Consider the following 24,149-nt stretch of genomic DNA (forward strand, 5'->3'; position numbering starts at 1 on the left):
GGCTTCGGAAAAGTAACATTAAGATTTAGAGGGACAACCCACCTGTTCGTATATTTAAGTAGCCTACAGCATTTCATGATTGTTAGATAGAAAATGTGGTTTTTAAGTATTCAAGATCAGCCAGTTTGAGGGTTTCTCCTGTGATGTTTGCATTGCAGTGTGTATTTTAAGTAATTTTCACAACACAAAAAATAATTATAATGGACCAGTACTTTATTTACATGCTGCAAAATGTGAGGTGCCATTGCCACTGAATGCTGCTGCTTTTATTGTGTCATGACTAGTTGTTAACAGAAGACAGGACACATGGCTTTATTTGTATGCCTAAATCCCTACATGCTTTAATTACTGGACTACCAAGCATTAAGTGGAAAATTCATCATTCAACATCTACTGACCTAGCGCACAAATAATCAGAGAGAGAATGAACAGATTCATTAAATTATCAGAATATGATTAAATCACTGAGCAAATAGAAAATGTATGATATAGTAAGAAAAAAGCTGTAAAATATTATAGTTTACAATAATTATTCACATTCAAAGGCTTTACATCTCAATACATACACAACATGGCCCCTGAACATGACTTCAATCCAAATATGATTCATATATTAGAATTTAAATAACACAGAATGAACTAGAGGCTAAACAATAGCCATCAAATAACCTTATACAAGAATAAAAATACAAAAACTGTATCCTAATATCATTGCATTACTTGCTTCAGATTTTAATAATACATCATCTGTACATCACAGTTCTAGTCAGTTACAAGCCAGGTAGAGTATTTCATACACAATGTAACCGACTGCCATCGACTTGATTCAAACTATTTTTACAGGAGAACACTTCTCTAGTGTTTCCTCAACTTAATAGACAGATACAGCAATTTCATCGGTTATTTGGATCAGATAGATATCCTTTAACTGACATCCAACCACATTGAACCCCAGGCCCCAGGGCCAGAGGTTCCTACTCACCTATACTCCAGTCACACACTGCACACACAGACTCAGCTGAAGGAAGAGGACCTCTTGAAAGGTAATATGTCAAAATTAAAAGCATTATGATAATACATATTGCTAAAACAAGAGCACAAGTTAAATCAATCGCTGTAATTTCTATTGGGCCAAACGTCATGAATGAAAAACAAAAAGACAGGCCAATAAGCCTGATGAGGCAGTTCTGCCATCTTGTCCAGGGACAACAGCTTTACTGTGATTGCTTCTGTGAATGATAGTATGTGTATGTATCTCTGTTGAAGGGTTTCTATTCAGCATGGGGTGGTCAGCACATAAGATTTTGTTTTTAACAGGACATACTGAAGATGAGCCAACTTTCCTACCAAAAAGGATATTGAAGAATTCACACCACAAAGAAATAGCCAGTGAATGGTACAGAACAGCCAAATCATCCAATAATATTCGCTATGGTTGCCAATGCAGTCAAAAATACCCACCCTTAAACTTGAATAAACTATATCTCCAGTGCCCTAGGAGAGAGAAGCAGACAAGGCGGAGCTACAAAACTGGCCATGCAGGAAAGATAAGCAAGTTATGATCAGGAAGTACAAGCTAGTGGCATGTTTACCCGCCCCCTGTTAGCAATGCATCCTCAGTAACGGCAATGGAAGGCTCACACTTAAACAGAGACTGATTCAGACCCATGTCTCACTGCAGAACACCACTCTGCTTTGTTACATCAAGACCTTAATGAAACTGCAACAAGCAAGTACCAAGAGATTTTTAAAAAACAACTCAAATACCATGGGGACATTCGGGCTTTGACAAAAATATATATAGGATCTGAGTTTGGTAAACATGTGAGACTGAATCAGCTTATAGTATCTGTTACAACTATGGAGTATATGCATTATGAGCTGGGCCTGACTACAGCTTGTATGTATGGTGTAGAATTAGGATATGGTTTAATTAAGATATCAGGATAGGCTCTGGTTCATAAAAGCTAGATTTTGAGTTATGGTATCATTGAAGCAGGAAACCAGTCCTTGCATCTGAGATCATCCTAGCGGTACCCAAGTTTGTGTCACTCTTCAGGACAAGCTCCCCCACCCCCAACCCCCCAGAATGTACAAAAAGCAGATGTGCATGGTGGCAGTCTTATCATCCATACATGGAGAAATGCAATAGAAGCCTCAAAGAGCACAAAGAACAAGCAAAGCAACCCTGAATCCAAAGTTGTATTTTTCCCATGGTTCTACTCAGGAAAACAAACAAGGTCTAGATGCCAGCGTCTCTAAGAGTCTGTTTACATTGCGGTGATGAAGGGCACTAAAGAGGGTGTTACTCTGCTCAGTGATTGGCCTCAGAGCTAAAGAGGAGTGACCACAGGAGAAACTGTGCTCCTATAGGCCAGGGTTTTGGTGCCTTTGATAGATCTTTCTCCACACTTCCTGGATCTTCTTGCACCATCTGTCAGCATTTCCGCTGGGGTCCATCAAATAGTATGTTCGGTTAGGCTGCAAACATCACAGGAGATTAAAATTAGGAAAAAAAATTGAAAGAGTTTCTAAACTTTAGGCAAGTATCAACATCAACCACAGACATCTAAAATAAAAAGTAATGTACCGTGTGAACAAAGAAGGTTTTAAAGTTCTTGGCCTCAGGGCGTAGCTCTAGGGACCAAGGAATCTCCCCTTTCAGGACCTTGTTGACAGGATCCACATAGTACAGGTGTGGTCCTTCAGTGAGAAGCAGCTGTCTCCGTCGAGCAAACAGACCCTGCAATGGAATGCCACATCTCGAAACGTTAACTCACCAACAGAGGGCACTATGAGCCCAGTGAGACTTTCCTAACAACAGCAGGGAATTCCCCAGTACTTCCTATATGCTAGAAGTCAAAGAAATACCATGGGAAGTGACTTCATTTATGCTGAGCCAACTAAGAAAACCTGTTCATGTTTTACTTTCAAACTATTCCAAAACAAGTTACTGTATAGTGTAGTTGGCAGAAAATGCTTCATCTATGAAAACAGTTTAAATAAAGAAAAGATTAGTTCTTATATATTTTCTAAATATTTAACAAATCTGCATAATATTAATACAATCTAATCTAATACATGGTCTAGAATTCACACACCTTTCGTTTATCCACTGGGCCCATTTTCAGAATCAGATTATTCTCCACAAACTGGTGCCTGTGAAAATAAACAACAACTGAATACTGACACCTCCTCCCTTCCACTTGAACATACATCTATATATCTATATCTATATCTATCTATATGTATATGTATATATAAGTTAAAATTAGTTAAAATCAGTTCAATTCTAATATTATGTTTTTTAGATGAGTATTTATTTGACTGTAATACACATACAGATTACTATGATAACAAGGTTGAAACATTGCAGGGGTTTACCAGGGGTTTCCAGTGGTCTGCTTGTCCAGCAATAGCTGCTTCTCTTCTTCAGTGAACTGCAGGTCCAGCTCAAAAGAGTTATTGTCTAAATCGTGGATGTACTGCTCAATGTTGCTGCTGGACCTCTGTGGGGGTGTGGATTCATGTGGTGACAGGGAGTGTGATGAGCTGGACTGGGCCACCTGCATGTTGCTGAACTGGCTCAGGAGATCATCATACTGAGACAGGAAATGAGATAGGAGGGGAGAAAAGTTATGGTGATGTTTAGCTGAGGATTTATGGTTTGTTCAGGGATTGGCTGAATCTATACCTTTGCGTAAGACATCACATCTACATTTTATCACAAATCAGCAAACTCTCGACAAACAAAATGAGACATGGACTTAAATGACTTGTCTTACATTTCCATAGCAGTCCTCATCATCCTCAGACATTGCTGGCAGGTAGGGTGTGAGCTTGGGGGGTGTCTGTAGGTGTAGGTCGCTCCAGGAGATAGTGTCAAAGAAGGGGTGCTGCTTCAACGGGTCGTATCCTCCCATCTCTTCACACCCAATCCTCTTTGAAGGGTCCAGTGACTAAGACAAATAACAGAAACAGATACAACATATGTACAACTTGTGTTTTCATTCAGTAGAAAAGCACTGGTCTAAAAATAACCAACACCAACATATACAACTAATATACTGTATTAAAGTGCCCACAGGTAAACATTTACTTAATGGTAATGGTACATGATGATTTACCAAAAGCTGTTTGACGAGATCCTTGGCTTTGGGGAAGAATTTCTCTGGGAATTCATACTCCAGCTTTATTATCTTCTGGAATATTAAGTACTCATTCCTACAATATATGAAACACAAAAGAAGAAAATATCATAAATAAAGTGTACCACAACTGAAATGTTGTTTGCTAAATTACTATTACTGGGACAAGATTATTCTCAGGTCTAGAATTTGTTGCACTTGAAATAACCATAACCTTTTCCTGGGAAAATAGCAATGCAATATGATCAGTCACTGTTGAAGAATGAATTAATGAGGATTAACTGAGCTGTGACAACAACAACCCTTAGTACTTACCCAGCTCTGAATGGTGGTAAACCAGCCACCAGCTGATAGATAATACATCCCAAGGCCCAGAGGTCAGAGCTTAAAAAACATAAAAACACAGAACTCAAATTAAAGATGTGATGCCACTCTTATCTGACAAACTTTAGCAATATTTAGCAAGTGTATCAGTTGCATGATGACCAAAGTTCATTACCTCTTGCAGGCTGATTTGTCTGTTAGCAGCTCTGGAGACACGTACTGTGCTGTTCCAACAAAGGAGTTGGCTCTCGCTGCCAAATATCACAAATAAATGGTTAAAAGAGATTAACAATTTCAAATGGTCCACACAAAATAAAATCCTACATTTATGTCCCTTAACATTATACTTTACGCTGAGAAGTACACATCAGAACGTGTACTTCTCACGTCAAAATCAGCATTGTGGTTGCACCTTGTTTACTGTCTGATGATAACTGTTTTGCTGTCCCAAAATCTGTTATCTGGATGTGCATATCTTCACTCAGAAGAATATTCTCTGGTTTCAGATCTCTGAAATGAAAATAAATAAATAAATAAATCTGTGACATACAGGGAAAATGAAAATTTAAAAAAATGACTGAAATATCAAGTGGCTAAAACAAGGTCTTACCTGTGTATTATCCCCTTATTGTGTAAGTATTCTAGAGCACAAACTATTTCAGCTGAGTAGAATCTAGTACAGGTCTCATCAAATGAACCAATTTTGCGAATGTATTTCAGGAGCTCTCCATTCTTAGCATAGCTGAGACCAAAATCTGTGAAACAATAGTTAAGGAACACTGTGTTTCCTAGAAATAAATTGTTCCTACTTATTACCACATAATTTTACATTTATGGGCACACAAACACTCACCAACAAAAAAAAGGTAAATTATTGATACAACTGTCTAGACAAACTGAAACTGTTAAAGGATACACAACTTCTCATCATCTTGAAATGTGAAGTAGAGCTTGACGAAGAATGGATGATCTAGATTTGACATCAAATCCCTTTCTCTTTTCACATACTGCGCTTTGTTCTCCTTCATAATATGGCGCTTCTCTAAAATCTTAACTGGAAGATAAAAAAGAAAATTTTAAGTATACAATAGGATAATACCAACAACTTTTCCATTATGATAAAGTGTAATTCACCAAAACTGGTGAATTAAGACTTACTTGCATATTCTTTTCCTGTTACCTGCTCTCTTGCCAGGACAACCTTTTGATAAAAGAACAAAAGAAAAACACATAACATGGCAACTTACCTTCTTGTCAGACTTAAGAGAAATTGAAGTAATTCTTAGAGCCTGCTCTGTCAATTCACCTCAAATGAACTGAAGATGACTCATCCAAGCACATTAATCAAAAGAATGCTAGCATGTAGCAACACCTACCCAGTTATAATTCAAAACTGGAATGCTAGTTACATACCGTCGAGAAGGAACCCTCTCCCAGGATCTTGCCGAATTTGAAGTCCTCTGGCTTCTTCTTGCGTGGCGGGGGAGCCTGTACAGCTGGCTGTGTGCGAAGGTCTGAGCCCTGGCTGCTGGCAGACGCTCCTACAGCACGGGCTTCTGAGGCTGAACCCTCCATGCTGGGACAGTGGCTACTGCTTGCGCCTGGGATAGCAAGTGGCGAGCAGGAGTCAGGGTGGTTTCTTACCATCGATGGATGCGAGCAGGAACAAATGACAACGCTGGGCTGAATGGGCACAACATCATACTGGAACAAGAGATGAAACATTGAGAATATATCAGTCAGCAGGGTGATGTAGCTGTAGTCCTTTTGTTCTCTGAAAGAAAAAAGAATGTCAACATGCCCTTTAATAAAAAGGCCATGTTCACGTATGATTTACATACTGTACCTTCACTTAAGAAATATGGACTGAAAAACGTACCGTTTAAAACACTCAACAACTACTGTTGAATAGTGCTGACTGATAAATATTCTCATAATCAACATATGTACATGTGCAATAATACATCGCAAAAGACTGAAATAAGATGAGGTGGATCAGGTGGAGCCTTGATACATGGTCCATCAGGTCATTTGGCCAAATAGATGAAGCCCCAACTATCAACAGCTAACCTCAGATTAACCGGTGTCAAGCTGGTGGTGTCTGAAAGGTTAGCTAGCAGGATGGCTGAGAAAGGAAACAAAATTAGGGTGCATCATATTTTTATCATATATGTTTATGTGTATTGTACCAGTCCGGATTAATACATACAATTTGTTGAATTTTCTGCTGCAGGAAAATGGACTATATAATAAAAACAATGATGTACAATTACCCAAACTATTCCTAAAACGTATAAGACTTGAAGAGATGGTTTGAAGGGTCTGGATCACACAGAGTACTCCCATGTTAAAGGTCCCCCACTAAAACATTCATAATAGGACATCATCCAATTTCAAATGAGACCACTTGAGGAGCAATGTCTATTTGATAAGGACGTGCAACGACTACTGATGTCTTCTGGGCGGGTGGTCCCCCACCACCACTCGACCCCAGTGCTAAAGTTGTCAAAAGAAGAAAGAAAGAAAAAAAACTACGACAAAGTTAATGCTTTCGTGTGACGGCTTTACATACTACCACAGCCACACTGAGCTAATCAAATTCGTATGTACATGATCAAAATGACATGGCAACTAACACACACCAACAATGACGACAAACCCACTAAATGAGTAGTGAAAATTCATAGATAACATAGAGCGACAGGTTGTGCTTTCCAGCAAACTCTTTGGTTCAACTGCCAAAGTTAGTTATTTTTGACTTACTGAACTACTGTGACACTCGGTGCATATGTTTTTCAGCTAACATCTCAGTTGACGTTAGTTTGTTCAGTTAGCCTAGCTTCTTCCCATTCAAATCCAAGGTGTGGCCATTTAGCTGCCTTATCCGGACATGACTGTATAGTTACCAATTGGACGTGTAACAATCTAGAGACCCATTACTATTGGTCAACCACGTAATGGTTGATAGAAAATGTCAGCTAACGTTAACCTAAACCCAAGTACTTGGGTAATAACAGGCCTGTGCGAACTTTCCCTGCTAACTAACGCTTGCTAGCAAGCTAATGTTAGCTCTTACTGCCTTGTCAAATAATGCCGGCCATCACTGACAGCGAGTTATAAACTTAACGCTAAGAGCCAGTCAATTAGCTAACGCTAGCAAATCAGGTAACATAAGTAACTTCAAAACCTTATACCATTTTCACGCAACGTCATTCAATCCTGCTCAAAGTTAGTGTGCCAACGTTAATGTAAAAATGTGCAAGTTAACAGGTTGACAAGTAAGCTACACAATGTTTACCTTAAAAATCTATCTTCTAACCAAAGGTGGAACGCAATAAAGCTAATGTTAGCTTGTTAGCAAGCAGGAGCATCGCTCGAAAGCGCGAACATGTTTAGCTAACGTAAGCCAACAGATAATGCTACCGACCAAGGGGAAATGGTCATACATCATATAAAATAGCAAGCACTGGTAAATGCTAAATCAGCACCGTGTAGTTCGACGAACCATTAATCGTGACTCAAGCCAGGCGTTGGACAACCTTAACGTGGCAAACATTAGGTGTTGTGTTAGCCAACATTAGCGAGCTAGCGTTGCTAGTGAGACGTAACGTTAGACAATCTTTGCGGCTAGCACCGCTCTTCAAATGAAGGCCCGACGTAACTATTTGTTGTCAAACAGCCGCCACGCTGTACATTTTGAGTGCCGGCTTCGAACTGCAATTCATGTTAAACTTAGAACACTTACCAGCTGACTTGTAGCTCTTGCCATGGGAGTTTTCCGCGAGTATTTATTTGGAATAAAATAATTAGAGAAGCTCCAGTAATGGCTGCCTCTGCGCCTTCATTTTCGAGCTGTGACGTCGTTCCACAACAATGTTACCGCAGGACAGCAGAGGAGAGTCCCGCTGTGTCCGCCCCCCTCGCCACATTTACAACCTACTGAACTTCATGTTAATGATAGGGATTCAGTCAGACGGCAGCAGTTGTTGATATCCAAAAACCGCAGTAAACGTGGCCCCCCAAACTATCTATGCACCACTCTGTTTTAGTCTGAATAAATACGCGTTGTAGCGTAATTTGTATCATTTATTTGCTCTGTTTACATGAAAAATACACACATTTTATTGTCTCATTTTTTGGATACTTGTACAAAACTCAATATCCCCAAATGGCCTGAAGTGTGAAGGAGTCCTGAATGTAGAAAAAGTTTTCGAGTCCTTGTAGTAAAGGAGTTCATAGTAGAAATGCTTTATTGTGATGGCTTTGATTCATCCTCTTCCTCTTCTTCATCCTCTGCCTCATCTTTGTTATCGTCTGAGCTGTTCGTGTCCTCACTAGAATCATCATCCTCAGGTGCACTGAACACAGAAATGAGTTTGGTAACCATATTCGTCAAAAATAAGCTTGCAAAGCACAGACGGGTTTTAAGAATAGCTGGTATTTTCCCAGCAAGAATGTATGGGTTTTTGAATTTTAAAAGTTGTATAAAAAAGCACTTAAAACTTAAAAACTTAAAAAGCAAACTAAAAAAATGCTGTGAGCAATAACATTACTGAATCCACATTGACAATCCATTTATTAATATATGCATCAATATAAGATTTGCAAACAGTGTGTCTTAGGGATTACCTCATTCATTAAAGTTAATTGCTTACCACTGACGTCTGTTCAGATTTCTACATTCTACTCCGGCGTTAACATCAAACGGATCTGTGAATGAAACGATTAGGTTTCATTAAGAAGAAATCTGCTTCAGCAACTGACATCATAACTCAGCAACAAAACGTGTCCTTCTCAGTGTACGGGGCAAATTACAAGAGATACTGGAATCAATTATCCTTTTTCCAGACTTTTGAATCACTGAAATTATTTTTCAACTTGTTCAGGGATTCAAATAGAAGAAAAATCATCAGATCAAATGAATAAAATAAAGAAAAATAGCAACTGCATCTGGTTATTGGCTACCAGTTTAGGAATCAAGGAACAAGCAACAAACAACTTTTAGAGACCCCTATTTCTTGATTAATTATAATACTCATGGGTAATTCATAGCTTAAACATCTTAAGAACTGTTTCATGGTATTCATATCCAGAAAAGAGGCACTGAATGCCTGCCCAGTAACAGTTCAACACAACGAGACACTGTTGGAGCAACTATAAAATACAAATGATCAAATTATTATACTTCAGTCTCCCTAAAATGCTACTCAAGATTCTGCCATTTTGATGGAGAGTTTTGTCCATAATAAAGTTTAATAAATATGATTCATTTTAGGATTGTAAGTTTTATATGAAGCCAAACCAAGACTAAAATAAGGACAGATGTGGGACTACAACCCTAATGACCCCAACCACTCCGCAAAAATATGAAGGGAAAACACTGCACTGGCCCCCAGTTTATTTCTGCCCCAGTTTTACCAAACTCCTCCTCCTCTGGTTTAGACATGAGAAAATCCTTTTCCACAGAAAGCAGATCCTCCTCTGACTGGCAAGCAGCATAGCGGTCCAGCAGAACTTTATTGAGATCCAAGAAGACTGTCCCCCACTTGAATTTCTTCAACAAGAGCACTGCTAGTTCTTCAAAACCTGCAAAATCAGATGCGTTATATTATAATGCCACTGCTGTAACTAAGGCAGTCACAAAGACAATGTGGTGCACATTTCCAGAATAACCAGAGCTAAAGCCTTACCTACAATGCAGAATGTGGCAGCAAAAGCCTCAACACAAGACAATTTGCAAGGCTTGCCGTAGTTGACGGGGTTTGCAGCAATGAGGTACGGCAGTAACCTGGGATGAGTTCCAACCATCTTACTGAAGGGAGTCTCCTCCAGTTTGGCCCAGGAGCAATCAATCACTGCTAACCCATTTTGAGCTACTATCTCTCTGTATATACACAAAAAGTTTCCTATCAAAAAATCTCACTTCATTATCATTTGCAATAACAGAGTCATAAAGTAAAATTTACACAAAAACATTTGTTATGGTTTAATGGTAATATAGCATTCACAATCAATTAACTATTTTTGTGTGCTATAATATTACATTTTAAAAAGTTATTAATGTTTCCTCATTCGGCCTATAGATTTAAAAATGATAAAATAAGACTGTTATGTTATGTTTAATATGCTTTTTTGGCTACTAATTAAATTAAATTCATTAAATTATTAACTGTGCAATCAACTAATAATTACTGGCTAAACTGTTAAATGTAGCAGTTTATGGTTTTGACTTATCATCTGTTGTAGGGCAAAAAAGCAGATGGAAAAACAGCTACACACCTGTCTGCTGGTGTCACATACTTTGTACCCATTGGACTAAGTATGAGTCCGTTAAATCTCTGATTGAGGCGCAGGTTGCGTACAAAGCCTTTGCGTACCAACTTTCTGCCAGTACAACGTTTGGGATCACAGTGACCCAACTCCCACATGGCAAGTGGACAAGGCAGTTTGACATGAGGGGCCTCTGCTCCCTCCTCTACATGAAGACTTGCTGGAAAAAAAAAGAAAAGAAAAAAAACAGTGAATAAGGACAGAGTGTACATTATGATGGGAGTGTAAACAATCTCACACTTACAGGGTATTCATGCACCAAATTTTCCCCAATGACATTTTTCATCAACCAAACAAATACTGTTTACTTATCTATCTATTTATCCATCTCTATATGGTAGTTAAGAGAGGTGGGGTCCTTTCAAATCAACACTATTTCACTCATGAAATTATAACCCATGGTTAATACACCAAGACCTCATGGCCCCGTACCAAAATACTGGAATCATCTAAACCTTGTATTTTTATTTTAGACAAAAGTGTAAATTTCTCCTTTCTAGAATGGTTAACATTTAGACAGTAGAATTATATTGAAATAAAACTTTGTCTTGTACTATGTTATGAATGAGTTGAACAGTTGAAACACATTTCTGGATTACACGTAGTCAATGCATTATTACCTTCAAAAGCAGTGTGCATTTCCTCTGTAAAGGCCGCTAATGTTTTCCCCTTCACTTTATGCCTTTTGTCTTTGCCCTTGTCGGGACGCACAAACCTGTCCTGTTTCTTTCGTCCCATGTTGAAACCAGTGGGCAATTAGTTAGCTACCGTCAGATTACAGTTTGTATTAAAACCAACTAGCACCTGTTTACGTACTTTACTCTGACATTAGTTAGCTAGCTGACACCAGAATGTCCAAAGGATTTATCTCGCAAAAAGCAGACGTTTCGTGTTTTTCATACGCGTACACAGTTCACAAGTTCTATTACATTATCGCACTACAATTCGTTTTAGCGCCCCTTTACTCTGCACTGCTCTTTATACAATTTAAAATACAGTTTACTTGGCTTTGGTTGCTTTGCATCGTGTAAAGCACGTCGTAATCCAAGAGGTAAAAGCGCATGCTCGTGTTTTATTTTGATCACGTGATCTGTCACCTGACAAACGATCGTCAAAGCAGGAAATGTAGCTAGAAAACGAGCGAGTGTATTTTCACCAATCAAAAATACATCATGCACTCTTTATGTAGTGGCTTAAATCATTTATTAAGGCTGTGGATTGTCTGCGTTTCTCTTTTCAGTAAGTGCTTATGTGCCTGCTCCAGATTATGTTGTGGTAATGTGTGTTCATTGAGTTGAGTCTAATGTCGACTTTTTTGCTTACACAGAAAACCATGGGTTCGCAGGTAAAATGAAAATAGTCGAGGAGCCAAACACATTTGGGTACGATAAGATAAAACGTATTTGTCACAATGTGCACCGTGTTGACATTACCCCATTTCTGATTGATTCTTGCTGTTTTTCTGTATTTAGATTGAACAATCCCTTTCTGGCCCAGGCAAGCAGACTACAGCCTAAAGTAACCCCATCTCCAGTGTCTGGTAAAATAGCTTTTAACGGTATTTAATCATATGGTTAGATATTGTTAAGGAAATTATTTAACCCATAGATGCGGGCTGAAAGTTATCTGGGCATGTTCTGTTGATCAACCACTCTCTGAATTCATTAATCATATCAACTATGATGTCTTCCTCAAGGCCCAGCACATCTTCACCGGCTTGCTGGAAAGTGCTTCAGTTTCACTGAGTCAACGTAAGCTGTTTTCACTGGCTCTCTGCATTGAACTGTTTTGGATACCGATCGTTTGACTCCTGAATTTCCATCAGATTATCTAGAAAATAATGATATTTGTGGTCATTTTGCAGATATAAATATGAATTCTGTCCATTTCATAACATTACCCAACATGAGCAGTCCTTCAGATGGAATGCCTACAGTGGGATACTGGGGTAAGTTCCATTATCTGCATTTAATCAACTGCTCCTGTGTGTTTCACTGCATGTTGGGTGTGAATAATAATAATAATACTGACAATGAAGTTTTACTTTTATTGCAAATATCAGTATGTGAATGAGATGAATGCAACAGGAAATAGATTTGTTTTAACAGCAGCTTTTATGTATTAATAGGATCTGGCAGGAATGGGAAATAACAAACAACACGTTCACAGGCATGTGGATGAGAGACGGGGATACGTGTGGAACCAGAAACAGGGAAACAAAGGTTAGTGTAGTTTTCAACATGTTCTCGTAGTCATTTAACAACAATTCAAAGCTCACCCTAACTCATAATCATTGTCACAGTCAAATCAAAAATATAAACACTAGAAAATGTGTTTTGTATCTTGTTACTTGTCATGTTTCTGTAGGTGATTCTTGTCTGCAGTGCAAGCAGCAAGCTTGCTCAAGTCTCAGAGCCCAGTACTTGTGTGTACTCAGTCACCTTTGAGACTCCACTTGTTTGTCACCCACATTCTCTTTTAGGTAAGACAACTTCATACAGCACAAGTCAGCAGGGTAAGTCAGTGTTGACCACGTTTCCTCATCATTTGTACGCTCCTTTTTTAGTGTACCCGACACTGAGTGAGAAGCTGCAGACGGAGTGGGATGAAGCTGAGCAGGCTCGTTATGAAGAGCTTATTACTGAGCAGGTACAGACCAGTTTGGCACAGCTGGACCACTTGACACTTGGTTGATCAAATGTATAGATGTACTAAAGGTTTCCTGGGTGTATGTGTGTATGTTTTCTGTAGGGATACAACAATCTTTTGAGGGATATTTTTGAGGATGCTGGTCTCCTGAAGAGCCAAAAAGTTAAGATAAATCCACCAGAAGTTGCACCTGATTCAGGAACTCACAGCTCTTTACAGAAATGTACAGAGGTGTGCAAATTTGTTTCTCTTACAAATAATGGCCTACAGAAAATGTATATTATTACTGACATAAACACTATATTCTCTTAATACATTTCTAAACAGGATTTCCAAAAACAGAGAGAGGAAATTGAGAGACTGCATGCACTCCTCACTCTACACAATATTCCTTTTGATTCACAACAAAGTAAGTGAACACAACTAGGCTTTTTTCACACATTTAAGTTTTATACAGTGTGTAACAGCTTTAATACAAATTTATGTGTAATATCTTTGCTCTATGTTGTAGATAAAGCAAAAAGCACTGCGAGTGTGACAGTTAAAAATCAACACCTTCGTGGAGACGACGGCCTCTTTGATCCGCAGTGAAAATCTACGAGTCACCTTCTCCATTTGTGTGGATTGAGTAGCTCTGACAAATTTGTTGGTCAGTGTCTTCAAACTCCTACTCCATATTTTTCACCTTTCCACTTTTGAAGTGGATGCCTTGTGCTAGGCAGGGGCCACTACTAGAAAATGGCTACAAGATACGGACTCCAGACGGATCTAACTGGATTTTAAAATATGGACAGGATATAAAGCTTTATTGTATTAAATAACTCAAAAGTGATGTAAAATACAGGCTCATGGTGTTATTTATGAGTGTGGTTTGATACAGCGAGAGTAACACCTTAAACTGTATTTGGAATATTATGTGTACTGTATATGGGTGTATTTTTATAAATACAGGAAATGATGTCACCAGCCTTTACCCATACATTTGGAGACTCAGGTTCCTTCCTGAAAAGTCTGTAACCTAAGTTAAGAGTCAAAGCATGTGTCTTTGTAGTGCAGGAGGCCTACGCTCACCCTGGTCCTGCAGCCAGAACTATCAGCTACTCCCACTCCTACTGTATCTCTGCAATGGGTATAGACAAGATTAATTATAATTAACAGATAAATACAAACACACATGTAAGGAATATGAATGTTGAATGTTATGTCTGCCCTGGGCCGGAGGGACTTATAATGACAAGTTAGTTGTAAAACAAAACATGTCTATCACGCTCATCCACCTTCAGTGGATAAGAAAAGTTATTCTCATCAGTGACTTCACAGATTATGGGCTTTGACAGGTACAAACATGTCTCGACTACAGCATTCCAGAGACATTTAACTCTGACAGTCTGTCAGCTTTCTCCTCTCCTCACCTGTGCATAATGGTAAAACTGGACTCAGGAATCCGAACTCTTTACATTTGGAGTTGGAAATGGGTGTGAAAAATCAGTTACTGTCCCCAGGATACGCTCAGTGTAACTGCAGCCAGAATAATTTAAGAAAATAACTTAAGATTTCATATTTTCTAAAATGTTCTTGCTGATTGATCCTGCCTGGTAATATCATCAAGAAATGGTGAAGAAAAAGTAACTTAGGCACATTGCAATTAAAAATTGTTACCAATACTGATCAAAAATAATCAAGTCAAAAGTCATCCTTTTTCTCAAAGGAAAACTCCAAAAAACTACATATACAACATGTGAAACAGTTTTAGTCCTTGAGACCAGGGGCAATAATCCAGTCCACCGATCATCAAACATCTCAACGTCTTTCTTTGATGGTGCTGGGCTCAAGAGAGCAGCTGAATAACTTCTCTGGCTCTGTGCGCCCTCTGCTGGGCAGTCTTGTCCTCTCCTGCTTGTCCTGACTCTTCAACCATGGCCAAGGCCTTTGTCACTGTGGTGTCCCTGGCTCCACCACAAAGCCCCTCCAGGTACTGCAGCAGCACTGAGAACTTCTCATCTGGAATCTGAGCACAAGTTATTTTAAATGGTTACACTGATTGAATGTTGTCACTGCCCACTAATTCACATACTATGATTGTCTATGTCCAATAAAAGAGCGAGTATGTAAATAAATACTTACTGATAGAGAATATACATTATAATGTACATCAAAATCAGTAAGTAAGTAATTTTAAAAGGTAGCACAAGAGAACATTTTTATATATATCTTCAGGGTAGCTCATAAAGATTGATATTACAAGAATTACATAAATTCATTGAAATCATTCAGGAATACTTCAATTAACTATTCAAAAACTCAAATGACAATAGCTCAACTGTGAGTTTCGTTTTGTTTCTTTAGAGAGTGGGTGTAACTCACAAACTAATCAAAACAGGAAGGCAGCTCTGAGGTCAACAACTTCCTCAGCTTAAAAAAAAAAGAATAAAAAAAAAAAATCCACCATCACAAAGAGCCCACGCAGGTTAGTTTTTACCTTTTCAAGGTCAAACATGTGCTGCAGTAACCATGTCTGTCTGGTCTTCTGGAACTTCCACTCTGTGCGGTTTTCAGCCCAGCTACAAAGAGAAAACCAGTGCAAGACCATTCAACGTCTGAGCTAGAAAACTGGGTTGTTTTATAGTGTGTTTTGTCCTCCCACATACATAACACAGGCCTGGACAAAAGAGTGATCTTGTTCTAAAGAACAAGCATAGTCAAAATCAAAGCAGTATAGGATATGGATCAACGAGCATACATTTCCCACCATACAATGTGACAGCATCTTTCATTAGAACCTGCCTGATTGGTCAGCACAAACAGATTTTTGATTCAGTGCCTCAAGTTTATAGCACAATCTTTCTCTTCTGTCTAAAGCCTTGTAGAGCTGCAACAATTAGTTGATTAATTGACGAGCTGATCAAAAGAAAATTAGTGGCCTACTATTCTGATAACTAATTAATGGTTACAATGATATTTCAAGCAAAAACATCTGCTTTTCTTTGTCATTTATGACAGTGAATGAGGACTCTGGGTTTTGGACTATTGGTGACTAGTGAATATAAATATTGTATATGTGCACTGATATGAGCCATCTACTCCTTCCTTCTTGGTTAAGTACAACACAAATGGGGCAATTTTGGTTTTCTTCATAAGCCGGGGGCCTGTCCTGTACAAAATAAAACTGGCTCTTACCAGGTGAGGTAATCCAAGGCCTGTTGAGGTGCAGTGGGTGCAGATGCTTCTGTTTTTTTTAAAGGTTCTCCCTCTGCTTTAAGCCTCTTCTTCTCTTCCTTTTTGAGGATCTTCTTCATCTTCCTTTCCAGGACCCGCCTCTCCTCGGGGCTCAAGTCCTCCTCTCCCTCCGGCCCTTGTGGCCCCTCTGGGTGACAGGGTGGATCTGAAATCTGGCACAACAAGGCAAAACAAAAGCCCATGAGAGTTATCTATGTTAACAGACCTTCCTTTATAGACCCTTATCATTTTCTGTGTTCGTGTGAACTAAATGGCTTGTACTGACTGTGATTGAACGATAAGAAAAATGTTAAAACAATCATCTCACTGTTGTGTACATTCAGAGCTGTTTCTTGCCAATGTTCAATTATGTGACAGTTTTCTGGGTCAGTGCAGAGCTCCTCTTTCATGAGCCTCAAATATCTTAAGTTTGAAGTCTTCTGACTGAACACTAAATGTGACATTTTGTTGTTCTGCAGTGTAAAGATGAATGAAAGCTAAATGCACTTTTTGGGTCCGGATCACTTCCTGTTGCGCTGCAGCTCAGAGGGACGTTTCCTGTTTCTACAGCCTTGTGAGGTTATGAGCATTATAGGCATTTATACTGTGTGGTAAAGTTCACTGTGGTGCTGCAACACCCCTTCACATTGCATTTTGACACAGCTGCACTGTTTAAAAATAGCCACATGTTTAGTCAGGTTTTTAACAAGTGATACAAAGGCAACACAAAAAACAAGTGTTACGTGAGTGAACTTTGAATCGAAACAAAAGCTGGATTTCAGTTTCATGACAGAGAAACAGCACTAACAGCGAGAAAAAGAAAGAAATGTTTTACTTTATTACAAGATGAAACAAAATTCTAGCTCCCCATGTGCCTGCAGAATAACTGATATTTGGTAAAAAAAAAAAAACTCTAAAGTCTAAAGAAAACTGAATTAAAACCATTTCACCGCCTTAGCCAGAAACCACAGCACAACTTAAAGGCTGCATTTAACTCTCAGAGGAAGTTAAACAAGGGACTCAGTATGCTCTTTGATTTAACGGAGCTCAGTCTGCACCGTGATGAAAAAAAGGGGAGGGGAGGAAAAGATTCTGATCACATGACAACAAAGTAATTCTGAAAGTATGCTGGCAGTGCATTGCCCACAGCCACAGAAATATAAACGTCCTTCACTGCGAGTGATCGTGTCCATGTAACGAGCGTCATTTTCAGAGCTTTGAGTCGCTCCGCAGCATCGGACTGGTGGATACAAACAGAAGACGAGCGGGTGACGAAAGCAAAAAAAAAAAATGGTGAGTGAAAACATGTGTTTTAAACGAGCAGACAGTTCCTCAAAGGAAAACATACAAAAACTGGCCAACAGGGACATGCGGTTACAGAAAAGATTTTAGTAATAAAACATTTATTAAATCTAGTCAGCGCTGTGTATACTTAGAGATTTATAATGACTTCCCAGTTAAGTTCAAATTTTTTGCTCAACTCCGAGTTAATTTAGGAAGGAAATGTTCGCACCTCATGTGGTAAGAGTATGTTCCTGTGGAAATGTATGATACACAGGCTGAGTAAAACTAAACACTGTTTAAAATGCATGAACAGCTGATAAAATAGGTTAATTACGCAAACAAGGTTGCTCCACACAATGCATTTCCAACTTATTTCTATGCACTAAAAGAGCAGCTGATTTGGAGAAGAAAGGTGATGAATACTTGGACACAAATTATTTGAACTATTTGCTGATAGTTAAGTAGATTTCAGCTCTCAACAAAGAGGGGAGGGTGATGCTACAGAGGACGGGATCTCATCAGTGGGTGTTTTCTCTTTCCATTTTCAGTCTAATCACACTGCAGACTTGTTCAACACTGAGAGGAGCACCACACCTCCATTTAATGACAGCTCAACCATCATGGCCACTTCCATTTCAACAGTCTTGCATACCAATGAGTTAGATGTAATTGCAGCCAATGATATGACCTCCAGAGCAAACTATGTCTACAGTTTCTTGGCTGGGCTGGGCTTCATTGCGGGATGCTTCCTGCTCTACAGCTTCATTCAGACCTACAGAGCCCAAAGACGGCTAGCCTGGCTCGACTGCCTGCTCTGGGCCTACTGTGGCCTGCAGATGCTACTCCTACTCTTGTCTCTCCATGCTGTGGCTTATAGGCCTGGCTACCTGCGGACCACAGGTTTGGGCTGTGCCATTCTCTCCTTCAATATCAACGCAATCTCTCTATGCAGCCTGTTGGTCTTAGTGCTGGTGGCTCACGTCCTAACTCTGGATCCGCCATCCCACGCCCTGCTGAGGAAGCCTAGGATCTGCGTGGCTCTGGTAACCCTGACTTCCATCCTTATTTCTGTGCTGCTGGCTGGGCTTCGCGGACCCTGCCATGGTCTGCAGGAAGAGAGCACTTGTTTTATGGATCTAGTTAGTGCTGGTGTTTTGTATCCAGCTACTAGGTTGTGCTTAGTTTTTCTGATTCCCTACATCGTCCAACTGGGACTTTTGATAGGTGGCTGCTTCCGTCAGTGGAAATCTAAAGGACGTTTTCTCTCCGGCTCTGAAGAGGGTCCTATGTTCCTGACAGTCACAGTGGTTGTGTTTTTCTGCCAGCTCTTTTACAGCGTGGTGCTGGTGAGAGGAGCACAACTTGGGAAGGAGGAGCTGAGCCCTCATGAGCGAGCATTTGTGAGCGTGGCCGAGTTTGTGCTGTTCTCGGGGAGCAGCACCAGCCTGCTGCTCGTGCTGCTCATGCACAGGCCGTTTCGAGAGAGTCTCTACGGAGCGCTTAGGCAGCTGAGAGATTGCTGTCGAAGTCCAGGGCGCACGCAGCCCAACAGAAACATCATAGCTCCCCACATCGAGATCACGGACACCCTGCAGGACATAGAGTCATAGAGGACAAAAACACTCCTCTTTGACAAGAGAACTCTTCTGATGCAGTCAATTAAAGACTTTGAACATCTGATAGATTAGACATATTCTTACTATATTTTTTTAAACACTTTAGCTGGTTATTTTGCTCTTAGGTGACAATGTACATGTTTTTACATATACGCATTCTAATTTTTAATGTCTCCAGTAGCTGAAAGCTGGCAAAACTATTTGGGAAACATTTGCTAAAATATTTTTGTTTTGGTTTATTGTGTATTTTTACTATACAATAAGTAAGTGAATATTCTGCTGTACATCATCACATCTGTGCAACATACTGGTACAGTCCGTAATGTTCCTATAATAACAATATGTTTATATATGAATTAGGCAGTCAAAAATGACTTACTGTTTGTATGATGTACAGTCTTATATGTCTTTTACCTGCTCTTGAACACACCTCTCTTCTATGAGAACAAACTCTCTTTCCAAGAAAAGATCTGCACAGAACCTCATTGAGACTAAATGCCTGGAAAAACCTCTGCAATTCCCAAAATGCCAAATAGGAAACATTCAGTAGAGGAAAATATAAGCCAGATTCCAAGTTTAGTACCACAGTGTCAATGTTCTTCATGTCATTACTGTTAAAGCTGTAAAAGAACCAAAACAAGTGACCAACTTTCCAACTCCTTTCAAGAAAGTGATGGGCACCAGTTCTAGGAATAACTGACTTGCATGGATCATGTAGTGCATTGGTGCCAAGACAAAATAGCACAAAACCAGGGACCAGTAGGAAAATTAACATAGGAACCGGGTTGCACAAGATGTTGGCATCACGTGAAATGTCAGACCTCATTCACACAGTTAAAATCATAGTGGCATAGATATAACATATATACATATATATATATATATGTTTGTGTGTGTGTGAGAGAAAATCTTCAGATGCTACAGCAATAACATGGTAAATCTTCTACAGTCTCAAACAGGTGTATGAAATCCAAAACACAAAGCAAAAGCTAATTTAACTTTCTTTTGGTGCTAAGTACTCTGAATCCAGAAAAAATATTCCCGTCTGTCCTTCATCTTGTTTAGTGTAAATATGCTGTCAGCCTGTCTTCACTATAAGTGCCGCAATTCCCATATTTATATATTTCAACTTTCCACAATCATAGTCGCATTCACACTTCAGTGCCAGTGTTGACAAGTTGGTTTGAGGTTCTAACATGACATAATTACTTTTGCAGTATAATAATTTCTTAGAAAAACACATACCAGTGTACAATATGATCAATTACTGTATTGCTAATAAAGTGAAGCCAAAGTCATGATATTTTCATGTTGGGCTAAAGAGATCTGATTTGTGTGTGTGTGTGAGAGAGAGTGTGTCAGCATTGTGCATTTGTGTACCTTACTGTAAGTGGTGGGTGGTACCACAACACGTCTCTAGATTTACTGTAACACCTGATATAGTCACAACCACAAGGACGGGGAGGATTAGACAATGCAACCCAAGAACACTACAGTTAAAGGTAAGTTTGAGTTATATGATATTAATGTCAAAGTGTACGTATAACAAATTGATTTAGGCCAAAGATAATTGACTTATAGTGTCTTATAGTTTTATAAATTAAAGTCGCTGTATCTTTCAGTTGTACCATTTTTAACCCAATGTAACCTGAATGTAATCTAAAAGCAGCTGTAACTTAACAAGAATTAAAGGCTTTTAGTCAGACAGTTGATGTCAGAAAACAAGGAGGGAGAGAGAGAGAGAAAATGGGGACAGTGTGTGATAAATGTTCCTGCTCTGGTTGTCGCCTTAAACTTCTAGACTTCCAGGGTGCCCCACTATGACATTTTTGCCATTTTACTCACAAGGAGGACACATCATACTTTGAAGGACCCTTTATTAATCTTCACTCCGAAATAAATTTCAAAACTGCCGGAAATCTGACATATTTTCAAGACAAGAGCTTGTTTTGGAACTGATCATGTATGATAATACTGAATGGCATGGTATATAAAGGAAGTCTGGTCTGATATGACATTTAGTCAGAGTGGGTATAATCACTCACATCTAAACAAGAAACAACCCTTAATCCAAAATTGCTCAAAGTAATTTCCAAAGTGCCCATCAACTTTTGTGTGCAATCTACTATCATTCACTGATAATGTATCTGTTCATTCATACTAAATCTAAGTTTTGAGAAGCTGGAAACAAACTTTTGACTGCCTGCACTAATCTTTTCTGTTTAGAAGAAAGTGTGGCCATCAACACCACTGTACATCTAGAAGACCACTGTGCAGAAAGAGGAAACGGATGGCAACACAGACTTCTCAGGGGCTAAAAACCTGTGGGAAACTAAGAACTACAGCAACTTAAAAGATCAACACAATAGTGGAATGTGGACATGACCATGCAAGTGGACTACAGACTCATAACTGAATATAACTTGACTGCTCAACTAAATGACACACAAACAGCAGTTGTCTCTGATTTCCTGCATGCGGCTTTAGAGAGCCATCAGCATTATAATATTAGTCTCCTGTTCTCCAGTCTCTACACTATAATCCTGTTCCCTGTTGGCTTCATTGGGAACATCCTCATCTTGGTGGTCAACCTGGACCACAAAGGCCGTTTGTCAGCCCCAGATCTCTACTTTGTGAACCTGGCCATGGCCGACCTCATCCTTGTGGCTGACTCTCTAATTGAAGTGTTCAACCTGAAGCAGGGCTACTACGAAATTGCCAGCCTCTGCACCTTCATGAATCTTTTCCAGCAGGTCAACATGTATAGCAGCATCTTCTTCTTAACCTGGATGAGCTTTGACCGGTTTGTAGCACTGACTGGCTTCATGGGTCGCAGCATGCCACGCGCACGCCTCAGCTGCTGCCTTATATGGACGTCTTCGTCTTTGCTGACCATGCTTCCTTTTGCTATAGCTCAAAGTCAGCACGCTGGTGAACTCCATTTCTGTTTCGCTAACGTGACCCAGATTCAGTGGCTGGAGGTGATGCTGGGTTTCTTGCTGCCTTTCTGCATCTTGGGTGTGTGCTACTGGAGGATAGCACAGGTGCTCCAGCAGAGCCAGAGGCAGCAAGGAGGCCCGCATCAGAGGCCTCGCAGACAGAAAGCCCTGCGGATGATTTCAGCAGCTGTGTGCATCTTCTTCCTCTGCTGGCTCCCAGAAAATGTGTTTGTAAGTGTTCACCTTCTAAGAGGTGACACAGACGGTGGCACTCTGTGGGAGGACTACCCCCTGACAGGTCATGTGGTCAGGCTGGCTGCATTTTCCAACAGCTGCCTGAACCCACTCATCTATGGTTTCCTTGGGGAGACCTTTCAGGATAAACTGAGGATTTTTCTCCAGCAGAGAAGCAGATGGACCAAGCTGTACAGGTCAACCTCCAGAAAACCTATCTACGTATCAGCTGCAAGCACCAGCATACATGAAACACACGATAGACCAAGCCAGTCCACAAATTTAAGCTCAAACATCCCTCCACAAACTGTTTTACTCCCCTCAAATAAATACAGTGGGTCACACAGATAATAGATAGCAACATGTCTGTGCTATGAGCGTAAAGACGGTTATTATTAATAACAATTCAAATGTTGTGGAAGCTTTTCTGAATACATTAATTGCAACATTCTTACCTCAATTGGCTTTGCCTTCTGCAGTTGATCTGTCATTTGTTTCTTTTTTCGTTTCTTTTCCTGTTTTTTATCATCTGTTGTGATCTGTACAGGAGCCTCCTGAATTGAATAAAAATTTTATATTATTATTATTATTATTTTGGTATTTTCAGGTGGCGTAATCTAAAACAGTACAAAGAACTGTGCTACTTACCTCCACTTCCATCTTTTTCCTTTTCTTTTGTATTTTAGTGTCCATCATTTCTTCCATATTAAAGTCACTGCCAACTGAATTCAACTTCTTCCTTTTAGGTGTATTTTTGTCTGATTTAAAAGATTTGTCTTTGGCCATGGCTTAGTTTGCTCCTACAAACAAAAACACAAACATATTCTTAAAAGACAGAAACGCAGACATACTGTATACTGTATTAAATGGAAAGACAATCCGAGATGGAAGGGGATGCACGCATTTTTCTTTAGCCGTATTAAACATTTCACGACACTAATACAGACAAACATAATGACTATACTGGACAACGCGTTTAATGGCATGGAAATTTCTTTATTCCCAACTTTAGCCTACTATTGCCGACAGCCTGGTGTCCTTATGACATAAGAACACGCAAACTAATATGCTTCGTTTCACTGGAAAAATGTAAAGTTTTTCATAGGACAAAATAAGAACACTGGGCACCAAGACTTCTACGGCCGTCGCATAAAAATACAATAAACACAGAAACTCATTCACTCGTGAACCAAACCGTTCTTATATAAAAACATACTTACTTGGCCAGCACAAAACGTGTTAACCTGTGGAAGGCACACAAGAAGCATGGAAATTCAACCAGGAAGTGATATAGCTAAAGCAAAGCGTGATTGGACGAAATCTTTCTTTGTTCTGTGATTGGTCGACAGGGTGGCCGCTTCAAAAACCCTTGCAGTACTAAAAACGGGTGATAATGTAAAGCAGATTCG

At 39.5% G+C, this 24,149-nt stretch overlaps 5 protein-coding genes across 8 annotated transcripts; 2 read left to right on the forward strand and 3 right to left on the reverse strand.

Annotated features, from left to right (window-relative positions):
- Positions 1 to 195: 195 nt before the first annotated feature.
- pdpk1b (3-phosphoinositide dependent protein kinase 1b) lies at positions 196 to 8,423 on the reverse strand. Of its 2 annotated transcripts, none has more exons than XM_046376761.1 (14): positions 8,218 to 8,423; positions 5,886 to 6,176; positions 5,631 to 5,673; positions 5,389 to 5,526; positions 5,083 to 5,227; positions 4,885 to 4,982; positions 4,648 to 4,723; positions 4,464 to 4,532; positions 4,128 to 4,224; positions 3,786 to 3,959; positions 3,385 to 3,602; positions 3,102 to 3,159; positions 2,591 to 2,743; positions 196 to 2,481 (listed from the first exon to the last, which is right to left on the reverse strand). In XM_046376761.1, exons 1-14 carry the CDS (start codon positions 8,239 to 8,241, stop codon positions 2,368 to 2,370), a joined length of 1,698 nt encoding a protein of 565 aa, XP_046232717.1. In that variant the 5' UTR covers positions 8,242 to 8,423; the 3' UTR covers positions 196 to 2,367. The 2 variants fall into 2 exon arrangements, with proteins under 2 accessions (XP_046232717.1, XP_046232718.1); XM_046376762.1 differs by lacking the exon at positions 8,218 to 8,423 and adding an exon at positions 7,667 to 8,149.
- Positions 8,424 to 8,544: 121 nt separating this feature from the next.
- On the reverse strand, positions 8,545 to 11,829 carry tsr3 (TSR3 ribosome maturation factor). The gene is made up of 6 exons (XM_046376769.1): positions 11,423 to 11,829; positions 10,752 to 10,962; positions 10,163 to 10,356; positions 9,891 to 10,058; positions 9,128 to 9,182; positions 8,545 to 8,830 (listed from the first exon to the last, which is right to left on the reverse strand). Exons 1-6 carry the CDS (start codon positions 11,538 to 11,540, stop codon positions 8,722 to 8,724), a joined length of 855 nt encoding a protein of 284 aa, XP_046232725.1. The 5' UTR covers positions 11,541 to 11,829; the 3' UTR covers positions 8,545 to 8,721.
- A 52-nt stretch (positions 11,830 to 11,881) lies between these two features.
- gnptg (N-acetylglucosamine-1-phosphate transferase subunit gamma) lies at positions 11,882 to 14,287 on the forward strand. 2 transcript variants are annotated; one of them, XM_046376767.1, is made up of 11 exons: positions 11,882 to 12,041; positions 12,130 to 12,184; positions 12,275 to 12,342; positions 12,499 to 12,553; positions 12,667 to 12,750; positions 12,931 to 13,024; positions 13,170 to 13,284; positions 13,369 to 13,451; positions 13,554 to 13,682; positions 13,779 to 13,860; positions 13,963 to 14,287. In XM_046376767.1, the coding sequence occupies exons 1-11, from the start codon at positions 11,975 to 11,977 to the stop codon at positions 14,040 to 14,042; spliced, it is 912 nt and encodes a 303-aa protein (XP_046232723.1). In that variant the 5' UTR covers positions 11,882 to 11,974; the 3' UTR covers positions 14,043 to 14,287. The 2 variants fall into 2 exon arrangements, with proteins under 2 accessions (XP_046232723.1, XP_046232724.1); XM_046376768.1 differs by having other exon boundaries at positions 13,554 to 13,613.
- A 147-nt stretch (positions 14,288 to 14,434) lies between these two features.
- Positions 14,435 to 24,085, reverse strand: LOC124052482 (uncharacterized protein C7orf50). Its single transcript, XM_046376772.1, has 6 exons — positions 23,961 to 24,085; positions 23,389 to 23,540; positions 23,196 to 23,294; positions 16,629 to 16,840; positions 15,931 to 16,012; positions 14,435 to 15,459 (listed from the first exon to the last, which is right to left on the reverse strand). The coding sequence occupies exons 2-6, from the start codon at positions 23,524 to 23,526 to the stop codon at positions 15,280 to 15,282; spliced, it is 711 nt and encodes a 236-aa protein (XP_046232728.1). The 5' UTR covers positions 23,527 to 23,540; positions 23,961 to 24,085; the 3' UTR covers positions 14,435 to 15,279.
- On the forward strand, positions 17,673 to 23,326 carry LOC124052478 (G-protein coupled estrogen receptor 1-like). 2 transcript variants are annotated; one of them, XM_046376764.1, is made up of 3 exons: positions 17,673 to 17,960; positions 18,500 to 21,069; positions 21,794 to 23,326. In XM_046376764.1, the coding sequence occupies exon 3, from the start codon at positions 21,949 to 21,951 to the stop codon at positions 23,089 to 23,091; it is 1,143 nt and encodes a 380-aa protein (XP_046232720.1). In that variant the 5' UTR covers positions 17,673 to 17,960; positions 18,500 to 21,069; positions 21,794 to 21,948; the 3' UTR covers positions 23,092 to 23,326. The 2 variants fall into 2 exon arrangements, with proteins under 2 accessions (XP_046232720.1, XP_046232721.1); XM_046376765.1 differs by lacking the exon at positions 21,794 to 23,326 and having other exon boundaries at positions 17,703 to 17,960; positions 18,500 to 20,876.
- Positions 24,086 to 24,149: the final 64 nt, after the last annotated feature.

Source organism: Scatophagus argus, chromosome 21 (genome assembly GCF_020382885.2).
Source record: "Scatophagus argus isolate fScaArg1 chromosome 21, fScaArg1.pri, whole genome shotgun sequence".
NCBI classification, from domain to species: domain Eukaryota; kingdom Metazoa; phylum Chordata; class Actinopteri; family Scatophagidae; genus Scatophagus; species Scatophagus argus.